The sequence below is a fragment of the Salmo trutta genome, chromosome 2, assembly GCF_901001165.1.
Source record: "Salmo trutta chromosome 2, fSalTru1.1, whole genome shotgun sequence".
NCBI classification, from domain to species: Eukaryota; Metazoa; Chordata; class Actinopteri; order Salmoniformes; family Salmonidae; genus Salmo; species Salmo trutta.
Window position 1 is genome coordinate 4717157 of NC_042958.1, and position 15761 is coordinate 4732917.

The following is a 15761-nucleotide window of genomic DNA, read 5'->3' on the forward strand; positions in this document are numbered from 1 at the left end:
TTTCCAAGGTAGAGTCAGCAAAGCACAATATCAGTCTGACTTCTGCAACAACAATGCTAAACTTTTTGGCTGTTTTGGTCCTGCAGCTATCGCGTTGCAGCAGAGTGACGCGCACCCTTGCACAGGTACTCCGTGTGAGTGCATCGTCTTGCTATTCTTGGACCTTTTTAACAACCTGATGTTGGAAGCACTGACCTGAGACCTGTAATCTTTATTGTTTTGCTAAATTACCCTCAATCACAGGAAACACTGGATCTCTATCATAACCTCCTGTCTGTAGTCAGCTTAGTGTTGGTTCCACTTAAGTGAAAATCCTGGCTCTCTTTCCCCTCAGATGCAATTAGTCTGATATTCTATACACAATGATGAAACTGTTTTTGTTACCACATCCATTTTTACCTGGTTAATCTGGATAGGTTTCATAAAAATGTTCACTGAAAGATGTCGATTAAAAAAGTTTTTTTAAAGTGCCACAGAAAAGAGAACACAATCATCCATTGTGTCTTTAAAACAAGCACCTTTTTAACAAAAACTAATTTCAACTGAAGCCTGCAATTAGTGACTTCTGTTTCAAATGACCCTAATTGAACAGCAGGACAATTGGTCAAATGCTTCTTTAACAACTCAGTCTATTGTTGGGATCTCTACTCCCTTTGTCTTGATACAGCTCACTGTGATCAGTGAGATGTTATCTGGTTTCTAAAGAGAATCGGGGGTAGAATAAACAAGGCAAGAGGACAAAGTCACTGAGATCCAACAAGAATGGTTCAGCTTCAAGTATAAAAATTGTTTTGCTTTTGACAACTTTGAGGGACTATATTCAACACAACTTCTTTGGATAGGAGGTAAAAACACATGAAAGACTGTTCTCAAGGTCAAATTAATGAGAAGTAAAGATTGATGATACTGAAGATGACATTGCAATAGTTGGGATAGGATGCAATTTCATAGGAGATAAGAATGGACCAAATAAGGACTTGATTCATTGTGTTTATTTAAAGTTCCCAAAAGCCAGAGTGATACTGGATTTTACACTTTTGTTTTAGGTGAAGGGCTTGACAGTTTCTGGAAGGTTCTATTGGAAAGCAAGAACTGTGTAGTAGACATTCTGGGCGAGAGCACTTCCTGGTATGATCCTGATGATAGCAAACCTGGGAAGACACAAAGAACCAAAGCTGCTCTCAGATGGGTAAGACCTGCATCTTTTAATAGCTGTACAATGTCATGTATAATATTGAAAATGTGAGTTTGAACTTTCAATGTATTTATTGTTATATTTGACATTGAGACTTGTGTATCAATGGTAAGACAAAGTTGAAATCAAAGTTAAAATTCCAGACGTGTAATGCATCAATACTGGGTATCAATCTCTGTTTATCTCCCAGGAGGTTTAATGAGTTTGATCACACGTTCTTTGGCATCACTGAGGCTCAAGCAGAATAAATGGACTCTCAGCACAAGCTCTTACTGCAGTGTACATACAGGGTATTGGAGGATGCTGGAATGCCAATAGAGAAAGTCATTGGGACCAGAACAGCTGTTTACATATGTAATCATAACACTCTTCTGTAATGTATATCTGAACCTAACATAGCTAATGATCATTTTGTGTGCAAACAGTCATATTCCCAATGTATATTGTCACTAAGACTATACATAAATTGTAATTACATAGACAGGCACAGCGACACACAATATAACGTGGAAGGACGGTGAATTTCCTGCAAGTCAGGGATGGGCATCTGGCGGCCCTTTTGTAGGCCCGTGGATCAATTTTTAAAAAGGTTAAAAAAATAAAATAATATACAGTACCAGTCAAATGTTTGGACACCTACTCATTCAAGGGTTTTTCTTTATTTTTTTACTATTTTCTACATTGAAGAATAATAGTGAAGACATCAAAATTATGAAATAACACACATGGAATATAGTAACCAAAATGGTGTTAAAAAAAAATCAAAATACATTTTATATTCTTCAAAGTAGCCATCCTTTGCCTTGATGACAGCTTTGTAAACTCTTGGCATTCTCTCAACCAGCTTGCTCCGTGTGCAGAGCCTACCCACCCTTCCACAAGCGCAGCAAGGATAATGGCTCCACAGCCACCTCCAATCCCCGACTATTCTTGGTTATCTTGGAACAGAGGAGCCAGCCCAGGTTAGCCTAAAATTCTGTCGAATCAAAAGAATTAGCAAAAAACAGAAATATGATTTAGACGGAAATATGGTTGGGACGCAACAAAAATTCAAGGAGAGGGGGTACAAAAATTGTCAGATTAATACTGCCATTGAGAAAATTCGAAACAAATCGAGACATTATCTCTTTCAAGAACAGTCTCGCAAAAATTTGCATTCTTGCGTTTTAACTACCCGCTATTCAAAGTGCTCTGAACAAATTAAGGGAATCGTTCACAAAACATTGGCACATTCTAAGCTCCGATGACAGTATCGGTAACGTGTTTACGGACCCTTCCTTGGTCGTATTCTCGCGGGGCAGAAATCTTAGAGATCAACTGGTAAACTCTGATTTACCACCCCAAAATATCCCTGAGCAACGTTTATTTGTGCTTCTAACGGATGGAAACTGCAAGTGTCATGGCTGCGCTCAATGTAATGGCTCTTACACATGTAGATCCTTCAAACACCCCCAAACAGGGAAACAGATCCCAATCAAAGGTGTTATCATGTGCTCCACTAAGGCAGTTATTTATCTTATAACTTGTCCTTGTGGTAAAAATGATGTGGGTAAAACAAAGCTAAAGACCCTGGGACTAAACACCTCCCTCTGCAACTGGATCCTAGACTTCCTGACGGGCCGCCCCCAGATGATAAGGGTAGGTAACAACACATCCGCCACGCTGATCCTCAACACAGGGGCCCCTCAGGGGTGCGTGCTCAGTCCCCTCCTGTACTCCCTGTTCACCCACGACTGCGTGGCTAAGCAGGACTCCAACACATCATTAGGTTTGCTGATGACACAACAGTGGTAGGCCTGATCACCGACAACGATGAGACAGCCTATAGGGAGGAGGTCAGAGACCTGGCCCTGTGGTGCAAAGACAACAACCTCTCCCTCAACGTGATCAAGACAAAAGAGATGATTGTGGACTACAGGAAAAGGAGGACCGAGCACGCCCCCATTCTCATTGATGGGGCTGATGTGGACGCCAGTTCTTTGGCGTCCACATCAACAACAAACTAACATGGTCCAAGCACACCAAGACAGTCATGAAGAGGGCACGACAAAACCTATTCCCCCTCAGGAGACTGAAAAGATTTGGCATGGATCCTCAGATCCTCAAAAGGTTTTGTGTATATGTCCTGGTAATCCGTCTGGCCCAGCGGCTTTGTGAGTGTTGACCTGTTTAAAGGTTTTGTGTCAGAGCCGGTGTAGTAGGATTCAATCTTAATCCTTCATTGAAGCTTTGCTTGTTTGATGGTTCCTCTGAGGGCATAGCGGGATTTCTTATAAGCGTCCGGATTAGTTTCCCGCTCCTTGAAAGCGGCAGCTCTAGCCATTAGCTCGATGCGGATGTTGCCTGTAATCCATGGCTTCTGGTTGGTGTATGTACGCACGGTCACTGTGGGGACGTCGTCGTCAATGCACTCAGCCGATGACTGAGGTGGTGTATTCCTCAATGCCATTGGATGAATGCCAGAACATATTCCAGTCTGTGCTAGCAAAACAGTCCTGTAGTGTAGCATCCGCGTCAACTGACCACTTCTGTATTGAGCGAGTCACTGGTGCTTCCTGCTTTAGTTTTTGCTTGTAAGCAGGAATCAGGAGGATAGAATTATGGTTAGATTTGCCAAATGGAGTGCGGGGGAGAGATTTGTATGCATCTCTGTGTGTGGAGTAAAGGCGGTCTAGGATTTTTTTCCCCCCTGGTTGCACATGTGACATGCTGGTAAACATTTGGTAAAACTGATTTAAGTTTGCCTGCATTAAAGTCACCGGCCACTAGGAGCGTCGCTTCTGGGTGAGCATTTTTGTTTCTTTGCTTATCGAGAGCATCCTGACGGTTTGCATCACTGCCTGGTATGGCAACTGCTCTGCCTCTGACTGCAAGGGACTACAGAGGGTAATGCGTACGGCTCAGTACATCACCGGGGCCAAGCTTACTGCCGTCCAGGACCTCTATGCCAGGCGGTGTCAGAGGAAGGCCCTAAAAATTGTCAAAGACTCCAGCCACCCTAGTCCATAGACTGTTCTCTCTGCTACCGCATGGCAAGCTGTACCGGAGCGCCAAGTCTAGGTCCAAGAGGCTTCTAAACAGCTTCTACCCCCAAGCCATAAGACTCCTGAACAGCTAATCAAATGGCTACCCAGACTATTTGCACCCCCCCCCCCCCACGCTGCTGCTACTCTCTGTTATTATCTATGCATATCCACTTTAATAACCCTACCTGCATGTACACAATTACCTCAATTACCCCAACACCGGTGCCCCTCACATTGACACTTTGACTCTGTACCGGTACCCCCTGTATATAGCCCAGCTATTGTTATTTACTGCTGCTCTTTAATTATTTGTTTTTCTTATCTCTTACTTTAAAAAATATATATTTTCTTAAAACTGAATTGTTGGTTTTAAGGGCTTGTAAATAAGCATTTCACTGTTGTATTCGGCGCATGTGACAAATACATTTAGTTTGATTTGACTTTCGTTTTCAGTCATGTTCGTTAGGATTACCGCTCGGACACACCCATTGGTTGCGAATCAAGTCCCGTTATGAGGAATGAGAAAGTGAAACCAAACGTCTCGACAGACTCACGGATAGAGGATGATACGAGACAGTCCGTGAACAGACACGCAGTTAGAATTATTTTTCTAATACCACAAATTGAGAATAGAAAATGGCTGGGTGCAACACAGACTGCGTTGAGAAGCCTATGGCTAGGGGATTTGAAATACTTGGGCGTTTTGTTGGTAGACACCACTGGTGGTTTTTTATTCTTCCCATGTTCATTTCTGCGGGTCTTGGCGGAGGATTTTACTTCCTTGCGGACAGAAAAGCAAACGGCATTGAAGAGATGTTTACACCTCTGGATGGACCAGCGAAAGACGAACGACAAGTAGTTAAAGAATACTTTCCACAGAATGATAGCGACTTCTCTCGTTTGCGGCTCTATACTGAAGGGACCTTTGCATCTCTCATAATTGTTACGCCTACAGCAAATATCCTCACAAATCCTGCTTTTACAAAAATTGTTTCTATGGACAGGGAAGTGAAAGCCATTGAAGTAGGAACATTTCATTTCTCAAGCCTTTGTGTTAAGAAAGGTGATGTGTGCGTGTCAAATTCAATCTTTGATATTGTAAAAACTTCCAATGTTACCACGACAACTATTGATTACCCATATCATGACAACATTTTCATCGCATCTGAAATTGGTGGTGTGAAACTGAAAACTGGATCAACTGAAATTGAAAGCGCAAAGGCAATTCGACTTTTTTACTTCTTAAAAGAAGACAACCAGACTGTAAATACGATGTGGCTGCAGAAGTTTATAGAGACTGCGTCGATGATGCAAACAGAAGAAGGCGTGAGTACATCGTTTTAGAGATGAAACATATAACATGTTTTTTTGTCAATGTGTTTAGGATGGGTGTCTCATATCTCATATCTCCCTCACTAGCTTTAAGCACCAGCTGTCAGAGCTGCTCACAGATCACTGCACCTGTACATAGCCCATCTGTAAACAGCCCATCTACCTACCTCATCCCCATATTGTATTTATTTATCTTGCTCCTTTGCACCCCAGTATCTCTACTTGCACATTCATCTTCTGCACATCTACCATTCCAGTGTTTAATTGCTATATTGTAATTACTTCGCCACCATGGCCTATTTATTGAAATATATAAAATGTGTAGGCCTACAGCCTAATTGATCAAACTGCACATTTAATCTCCATTTAGAAAACCATGTAATGTCATGACATCTTGAGTTGTTTTACTAATGTTACCTGGATATGTTCTTGTATCTATATTCTTATTTGTCTTTGCAGATGACCGTATCTTATTTTACATCAATATCAAGGGATGAAGAGTTTGAGAAGAGCTCTGACTCAATCATTCCTCTCTTCTCATTGACCTATGCCCTGGCCATCACTTTTTCAATCACATCTTGTATAAGGTATCTTTTATGATTTCAATAAATATAGGACAATGAATATAGGACAGCTTGATAGAAAATCTTAATGACAGTGGTGACTGTAAAAAAAAAAAAAAGCTAGATTTGGGGCTAAATTCAAATCAAAATCCACATTGTGACCCACAATACTTTTTAAAAGACATATCAGAAAGGACTATAACAAACCAAAAAAAACTATTTATGGTAAACTCATTCTCAGCATTTACATTTTAGTCATTTAGCAGACTAGAGCCATTTACAGGAGCAATTAGGGTTAAGTGCCTTGCTCAAGGGCACATAGATAGATTTTTCACCTATTTACCTACGAGTGTGTTGTGATCTTGTATTTGTCTCCACATTGTGACTACATTACTCTTTTTAAGGCATATCAGAGAGCACTACTTATCAGCGTTTACCCACACTGGGACTAATGTTGTGTTTTTCTAGGTTGGACTGTGTTAGGAACAAGGTGTGGGTGGCGACCTTTGGTGTCCTCTCAGCTGGTATGGCAGTGTTGTCCAGTTTTGGGTTGTTGCTGTACTGTGGGATGCCTTTTTCTATGACTGTGGCAACAGCTCCATTCCTGATTCTGGGTAAGCTTACAAACTCTCATTATGATACAATAAACCAAATCAAAATGTATTTGTCGCGTGCGCCGAATACAACAGATGCTTACTTACAGGCTCTAACCAACAATGCAAAAAAGGTATTAGGTGAACAGTAGGTAAGTAAAGAAATAAAAACAACAGTAAAAAAGACAGTGAAAAATAACAGTAGAGAGGCTATATACAGTAGCGAGACTATATACAGTAGTGAGGCTATATACAGTAGCGAGGCTATATACAGTAGCGAGGCTATATACAGTAGAGAGGCTATATATAGTAGCGAGGCTATAGACAGTAGCGAGGCTATAGACAGTAGCGAGGCTATATACAGTAGCGAGGCTATATACAGTAGAGAGGCTATATACAGTAGCGAGGCTATATACAGTAGCGAGGCTATATACAGTAGAGAGGCTATATACAGTAGCGAGGCTATATACAGTAGAGAGGCTATATACAGTAGCGAGGCTATATACAGTAGCGAGGCTATATACAGTAGAGAGGCTATATACAGTAGCGAGGCTATAGACAGTAGCGAGGCTATAGACAGTAGCGAGGCTATATACAGTAGTGAGGCTATATACAGTAGCGAGGCTATATACAGTAGCGAGGCTATATACAGTAGCGAGGCTATAGACAGTAGCGAGGCTATATACAGTAGAGAGGCTATATACAGTAGAGAGGCTTAAAAGAGGAGTTGGGGGGGGGCACACGATGCAAATAGTCCAGGTAGCCATTTTATTACCTGTTCAGGAGTCTTATGGCTTGGGGGTAAAAACTGTTGAGAAGCCTTTTTGTCCTAGACTTGGCACTCCGGTATGTGATCACAGGAATGAACACGGATAGAAACAAGATCTGACATTTTGTAAAACGTTGCCTTTTTCTCCACAGGAATTGGTGTTGACGACATGTTCATCATGATTTCTTGCTGGCAGCAGACTCAAGTTCATGGCGACGTAGAGGATCGTATGGCAGCTACATACAAAGAGGCAGCTGTTTCTATCACCATCACAACACTAACTGATGCCTTGGCTTTCTATATTGGTCTGTTAACTCCCTTTGGTTCTGTACAGTCCTTTTGTATGTATACTGGCACTGCTGTCCTGTTCTGCTACTTGTACAACATCACCTTCTTCGGTGCATTTCTAGCACTGAATGGAAGACGTGAAAACAGCAACAGACATTGGCTGACCTGCATGAAGGTTCCAGAACCAGAGGAGAATTCTGAAAAGTACAATATCTGCTCTGTAGGGGGAGCTTATGATCATGAAACGGGAAAAGAGGAACCAATGCCAATTAACAACTTCTTTAAGACGTACTATGGTCCATTTCTAACAAATAATTGGACCAAAGGATTTGTGATCCTGCTCTATGCTGTATATTTGGGCTTAAGCATCTATGGTTGCTCCCAAATCAAAGAGGGCATAGACCTTAAAAACCTAGCAGCTGATGGCTCATACGTGGGTAGCTATTATGACAATGAGGATGAATTATTTCCAGAGTATGGCCCAAATGTTATGGTTGTTGTGGCAGACAGTGAGTTTCAATATTGGGATGAAAGTGCTCGGAATAGTCTTGATGTTTGTCTCAAAAGTTTTGAAGATCTGAAACTGGATGGTCGATCATTGGTTGCTAAAGATATGACCCTATCTTGGCTTCATATATATGTGAACTCAAGGGCAGTTACAAATCCAAATGACCAAACTGTTTTCATGAATAGTTTACCTGCATTTTTACAACTATCAGGTTTCACACAAGATGTGAATATTTCAAACAAAGTCATAATTGCTTCACGTATGTTTATTCAGACAGTCAACGTCAGTACAGCTGTTGATGAAAAGAACATGTTGAATGAGCTTCGAGAGACAGCTAAGGATTGTCCAGTAAAGTTGGTTGTTTACCACCCTGCTTTCATATACTTTGACCAGTATGCAGTCATTGTTAGTAATACCATCCAAAACATTGTAGTTGCCACTCTTGCCATGCTGGTGATCTCCCTCATGTTGATTCCCAACCCAATATGTTCTCTGTGGGTGACCTTTGCCATTGCCTCTGTCATAGTGGGTGTTGCTGGTTTCATGACATTTTGGGATGTCAATCTAGACTCTGTATCCATGATCAATCTTATCATCTGCATTGGTTTCTCAGTGGACTTTTCTGCTCACATTTCCTACGCCTTTGTCTCTAGCAATAAGAGAACTGCTAATGAGAAGGCTATAGATGCTGTCTATCACTTGGGGTATCCTATCATACAGGGAGCTGTGTCTACTATCTTAGGAGTGGTGGCGCTGTCTGCAGCTGAGAGCTACATCTTCAGAACCTTCTTTAAGATCATGTTCTTGGTCATTTCGTTTGGGGTATTTCATGGCATTGTTTTCATCCCTGTGTTTTTGACCTTCTTTGGAATCTGCGGAGACAAAGTTGGTGATAAAAAAGTAGTGGAATGTAGGTCTATCACCTTGTCTCAAATAGGTCACGTGTTGGTCACTCAAACTGGGTGACTCCAACATGAAGAGTAATATATGTCCATTCGTAAGTTAACAAGTCAGTTCATTAAAACGACAGTCATACGTTTATTTATTTTCCAAGTATGTATTTCTGAGGAATATTTTGCTTTTATTTATTCGATTTTAGAAATCGTTTGGAATGTAAATACTATACAGTGCCTTTTTTGAGTTTTGATTTAAAAAAAACGAATAAAATTATTTCAAATGATCTGATTTTATTTTATGTATTTATTCATAGAGCAGATAGTCGTTATGATCACATTTATAGTGATTATTATGGTTCGCAACAATGCAGAGTTTCTATACTAAACTTATGTCACCTCTTTACCTGTTCTCCTAGTTCTAGAGATTCACACTCTTCATACACATTTTACATGAACATGTGTGTCAGTGTTCATCACCACCACAGTGTATCATGGCATGGCAATAATGAGTTTGCTTCCTGCTGCCTACTTCTGCGTACTCTACCTTAGTAACTAAATAACTGAACTATTATAAGGAAACCAGAGAAGTGTGTATGTATATAATAAGGAGACTGGTTAAACATTATTAAAAATAAAACGTTCCTGGAGTATCCTTTAGGGGTTCTTTAAATTGAAACTGTGGGGGAACCCCTGTAAGTTCTTCAAAGAACCCCTTTCAATGGATCCTCAAAGAACCCCTTTCAATGGATCCTCAAAGAACCCCTTTTAATGGATCCTCGAAGAACCCCTTTCAATGGATCCTCAAAGAACCCCTTTTAATGGATCCTCAAAGAACCCCTTTCAATGGATCCTCAAAGAACCCCTTTTAATGGATCCTCGAAGAACCCCTTTCAATGGATCCTCGAAGAACCCCTTTTAATGGATCCTCAAAGAACCTTTTGGGGTTCATTTTTTAACTACCCCCCCATTATTATTATTAATAATATGCATAACAATAACAACAAGAACACAATATTTTAGTTCTCAGTGTTTATTATGATTTTAGTGGCAAAGCAGAATAAAACAAATCAAAATATGAGGTAAACTCTCAGCAGAGCCCCAAGTCCACTGGGTGTACCCTCTGGTGTTATGGTGTTAATGTATACCCTCTGGTGTTAATGTATTGATGTGTACCCTCTGGTGTTATGGTGTTAATGTATACCCTCTGGTGTTAATGTATTGATGTGTACCCTCTGGTGTTATGGTGTTAATGTATACCCTCTGGTGTTAATGTATTGATGTGTACCCTCTGGTGTTGTGGTGTTAATGTATTGATGTATACCCTCTGGTGTTATGGTGTTAATGTATTGATGTATACCCTCTGGTGTTAATGTATTGATGTGTACCCTCTGGTGTTATGGTGTTAATGTATTGATGTATACCCTCTGGTGTTAATGTATTGATGTATACCCTCTGGTGTTGTGGTGTTAATGTATTGATGTATACCCTCTGGTGTTAATGTATTGATGTGTACCCTCTGGTGTTGTGGTGTTAATGTATTGATGTATACCCTCTGGTGTTAATGTATTGATGTGTACCCTCTGGTGTTGATGTATTGATGTATACCCTCTGGTGTTGATGTATTGATGTATACCCTCTGGTGTTGATGTATTGATGTATACCCTCTGGTGTTAATGTGTTGATGTATACCCTCTGGTGTTAATGTGTTGATGTATACCCTCTGGTGTTAATGTATTGATGTATACCCTCTGGTGTTAATGTATTGATGTGTACCCTCTGGTGTTGATGTATTGATGTATACCCTCTGGTGTTGATGTATTGATGTATACCCTCTGGTGTTGATGTATTGATGTATACCCTCTGGTGTTGATGTATTGATGTATACCCTCTGGTGTTATGGTGTTAATGTATTGATGTATACCCTCTGGTGTTAATGTATTGATGTGTACCCTCTGGTGTTGTGGTGTTAATGTATTGATGTATACCCTCTGGTGTTAATGTATTGATGTATACCCTCTGGTGTTAATGTATTGATGTGTACCCTCTGGTGTTGATGTATTGATGTATACCCTCTGGTGTTGATGTATTGATGTATACCCTCTGGTGTTGATGTATTGATGTATACCCTCTGGTGTTAATGTATTGATGTATACCCTCTGGTGTTAATGTATTGATGTATACCCTCTGGTGTTAATGTATTGATGTATACCCTCTGGTGTTAATGTATTGATGTATACCCTCTGGTGTTAATGTATTGATGTGTACCCTCTGGTGTTAATGTATTGATGTATACCCTCTGGTGTTAATGTATTGATGTTCTCCATATCCATGGGGATCGAACAGGTTTCATCAGAGGTGTAGGGAGGGTGAAGTCTGTGAATCCCAAAAATTGTAATTATACAGATGATTAACAAAATATGCACACGACAGTATTCATACCTTGGTTTTTGTGGTGAATGTGAATGACAAAAACCTGTTTTGATAATGGTTTTCATACACATACCTTGTCCAGAATGTAGAGGCCTATTGGATATTCATTGAAGAGGTAAGGGAGGAGGATGGTAAATGTGATCTAACATACCAATACCAACTGACATACCTTTGTATGCCTCCTCGTCTGCATACCTACAGACACAAAAGTGATCAGTTCAGTCATCTGCACCCATTACAGCTAGCCTTCAACATATTATTATAGCCTACATATTGTTACCTCTTTGTTGATTGATATCCATTGAATTGTGTCCATTTTTTGTTTTAGAAAGATTTTCACAAGTATGAAAAGATAGATGGTATCATCATAAAACAATATGAATTTAGATCATACAAGGGACAAACCTTACCTTAACTGAAAAAAATGTAAATATCTTCTCAGTTTAAGTGCCTGCACCTGCTGTCCTTTCAAATCCAAGTGTTTCAGTTGGGCAGTTAGGTTCCTGGAGTTAGGTTCCACCAACTAAGGAGGTCCCTCGATGAACCCCACCTCCTATGGGGTTCTTGGAAGAACCTTTTGGGGGCCATTTTCAGTTCCAAGAACCCTAAGGTTCTTCAGAGAACTTTGAGGATCTAAGAAGAACACTTGTTGAACCCCTCATTTCAACAAGTGTTTTTCTATTTCGTAAATAAAAATTACATTTTACAAAATGAACAAACTATCATTTGATTTTATATTACTTCTACATGACACAAAATAAATGACAGAAACAATGAGAATATGACCTACCTTTGTCAGATCAAATCAAATTTTATTGGTCACATACACATGGTTAGCAGATGTTCATGTGAGTGTAGCGAAATGCTTGTGCTTCTAGTTCCGACAGTGCAATAATATCTAACAAGTAATCTAACAATTCCACAACAACTATCTAATACACACAAATCTAAAGGGATGGAATATGTACATATAAATATATGGTTGAGCAATGACAGAGCGGCATAGGCAAGATGGTATAAAATACAGTATATACATATGAGATGAGTAATGCAAGATATTATTAAAGTGGCATTATTAAAGTGACTAGTGATCCGTTTATTAAGGTGACCAATGATTTTAAGTCAGTATGTAGGCAGCAGCCTCTCTGTGTTAATAATGGCTGTTTAACAGTCTAATGGCCTTGAAATAGAAGCTGTTTTTCAGTCTCTTGGTCCCAGCTTTCATGCACCTGTACTGACCTCGCCTTCTGGATGACAGCAGGGTGAACAGGCAGTGGCTCGGGTGGTTGTTGTCCTTGATGATCTTTTTGGCCTTCCTGTGACATCGGGTGGTGTAGGTGTCCTGGAGGGCAGGTAGTTTGCTCCTGGTGATGCATTGTGCAGACCACACCACCGTCTGGAGAGCCCTGCAGTTGTGGGCGGTACAGTTACCGTACCAGGCAGTGATACAGCCCGACAGGATGCTCTCAATTGTGCATCTGTAAAAGTTTGTGAGGGTTTTAGGCCAATTTTCTTGCCGCTGTTGTGCCTTCTTCACCACACTGTGTGGATGGACAATTTCAGTTTGTCAGTGATGTGTACGCCGAGAATTGTATCTTATGTTTACTGTATGTGGACACTTTGTTCGATGATTTAGGGTTTGAAATACAATAATTCATCAATGATTTATAATGGGTTATTTTGTAGATTCCTTTCCTCTTATGTTATCTATTGCTCCTTTTGTTCCTCAAGCAAAGGGGGAGGCTGATGACATCATAGGGCACCATCAGACCAACACTTGTCTAAACGCTTTTACACTCAGTACAGGTCCATGTTCTACTGTGAATAGGCCATGAGCGCATGACGCACAGCAGCGCTGCAGAGTGTCATGGAAACTCCCTCTCTCTGTGGGCAGGAAGTGGTGTGTTTCTCAGAAATAGGTTTAGGGTTGAAATGATAATACACAAATTACCACAAAACATCCTCCCTTGCTGATCTGGTCCTGGAAATAACGTGCCATGTTAAGTCAAAGATGAGTCACCATCAAGGTGATTAAAGTAAGTGAAATACTGAAAGTAAACTGACAAAATTAACAAACACATTTATCACTCCAGTGTTTAATTGCTAAATTGTAATTATTTCACCACTATGGCCTATTTATTGCCTTACCTCCCTTATCCTACCTCATTTGCAAACACTGTATATGTCATAAATGTTGAAGCCGTGTTGAATGGACCAAACTGCAGGCGGAATGTGGATACTCATCTTTTAATGTAAAGAATAATAAATTAAAGCAAAGTATACACAGGAAAACAATAAACACGGAACTCACGACAGGCTAACATGCTTACTACAAACAAAAAGACTAGCAGTGTTAGCACAACCACCCACAAACCCAAGTGACAAACATACTCCTAAATATATGACTCCCAATCAGGAACAACGATCCCCAGCTGTTCCTGATCAGGAGTCACAAGACTAACACAGAAACAGACATACTAGACAACACATACAGACTTCTTCTGCCACGTCCTGACCAAAATAGTACACCACTACTCCCTCTGCTGGTCAGGACGTGACAGTATATAGACTTTTCTGTTGTGTTATTGACTGTACATTTGTTTATTCCATGTGTAACTCTGTGTTGGTGTTTGTGTCGCACTGCTTTGCTTTATCTTGGCCAAGTCGCAGCTGTAAATGAGAACTTGTTCTCAACTGGCCAGCTGGTTAAATAAATACAATAAAACTGGCACTAGAAGCGGAAGAGGGGCTGGTTGTAGAGCATTGGTCAGACGAGGTGGATAGAAGTAAACGGCCTCCCTCCTGCGTCTGTGATGAGACTAAGGCTCTGCATCCGTCCTCGTGCTCCTAGACTGTAGTGCCACTTTCGACACCATTGATCGCCACATTGTTTTGGAGGGATTGGAAACCCTAATTGGTCTATGCAGACAAGTTCTTGCCTGGTTTAGAGCTTATCTGTTGGAAAGATATCAGTTTGTCTCTGTGGATGGTTTGTCTTTTGACAAATCAATGGTAAGTTTCGGTGTTCCTCAAGAGTCTGTTCTAGGACCACTATTGTTTTCACTATATATGCTTCTTCTTGGTGATGCCATTCAGAAACACAAAGTCAACTGTCACTGCTATGCAGATGGCACACAGCTGTACATTTCAATATGCCTGTGTTTCAGACATAAGGAAGTGGATGGCGGCAAATGTTTTACTTTTAAAGTCGGACAAAACAGAGATGCTAGTTCTAGGTCCCAAGAAACAAAGAGATCTGACAATGAATCCCAATGGTTGTACAGTCATCTCAAATAAAATTGTGAAGGACCGCAACGTTACTCTGGACCCTGATCTCTCATTTGACGAACATATCAAGAATATTTCAAGAGCAGCTTTTTTCCATCTTCGTAATATTACAAAATCTGAAACTTTGTCACAAAATTATGCAGAAAAGCTAATCCATGCTTCTGTCACTTCAAGATTAGACTACTGCAATCTCTCCGGCACTAAATAAACTTCAGCTAGTGCTAAATACAGCTGCTAGAATCTTGACTAGAACCACACAATTCAATCATATTACTCCTGTTAAGGCTATGGTTGATTTCAAGGTTTTACTGCTAACCTACAAAGCATTACATAGACTTGCTCCTACCTATCTCTCTGACATGGTCCTGCCGTACATACCTACACGTACGCTATAGTCACAAGACGCAGGCCTCCTTATTGTCCCTAGAAGTTCTAAGCAAACAGCTGTAGGCAGGGCTTTCTCCTGTAGAGCTCCATTTTTATGGAATGGTCTGCCTATCCATGTGAGAGATGCAGACTGTCTTGGCATTTACATTTAAGTCTTTACTGAAGACTCATCTCTTCAGTAGGTCATATGTCCTATGATTGAGTGTAATCCGGCCCAGGAGTGTGAAGGTGAACGGCAAGGCACTGGATTGACGAACCACCCTTGCCATCTCTGCCTCGCCGACTCTCCACTGAGATTCTCTGCCTCTGACCCTATTACGGGGGCTGAGTCTCTGGCTTGCTCACGCCCTCCCATGCTGTCCCTAGGCCTAGGATGGTTGCATCATGTCATGCCGGGCTTTTTTCGCTATACTCGATTTGAGTGGGTTGAGTCACAGACGTGATCTTCCTGTCAGGTTTTGCGCCTCGTGCTCGTGCGGTGGAGGA

The 15761-nt window shown here is 40.8% G+C and overlaps 1 protein-coding gene across 2 annotated transcripts; it reads left to right on the forward strand.

Annotated features, from left to right (window-relative positions):
* The first annotated feature begins 4749 nt into the window (after positions 1–4749).
* LOC115149276 (patched domain-containing protein 3) lies at positions 4750–9459 on the forward strand. 2 transcript variants are annotated; one of them, XM_029691992.1, is made up of 4 exons: positions 4750–5547; positions 6013–6140; positions 6585–6730; positions 7631–9459. In XM_029691992.1, exons 1-4 carry the CDS (start codon positions 4858–4860, stop codon positions 9238–9240), a joined length of 2574 nt encoding a protein of 857 aa, XP_029547852.1. In that variant the 5' UTR covers positions 4750–4857; the 3' UTR covers positions 9241–9459. The 2 variants fall into 2 exon arrangements, with proteins under 2 accessions (XP_029547852.1, XP_029547861.1); XM_029692001.1 differs by lacking the exon at positions 4750–5547 and having other exon boundaries at positions 5797–6140.
* Positions 9460–15761: the final 6302 nt, after the last annotated feature.

Bases quoted from the DNA above. Each gene is read 5' to 3' on its own strand.
- LOC115149276 (XM_029691992.1), top strand. From the start codon at position 4,858: ATGGCTGGGTGCAACACAGACTGCGTTGAGAAGCCTATGGCTAGGGGA. The intron at 5,548-6,012 runs GTGAGTACATCG...TTGTCTTTGCAG, and splicing joins TGATGCAAACAGAAGAAGGC to ATGACCGTATCTTATTTTAC. The intron at 6,731-7,630 runs GTAAGCTTACAA...TTTTCTCCACAG, and splicing joins AGCTCCATTCCTGATTCTGG to GAATTGGTGTTGACGACATG.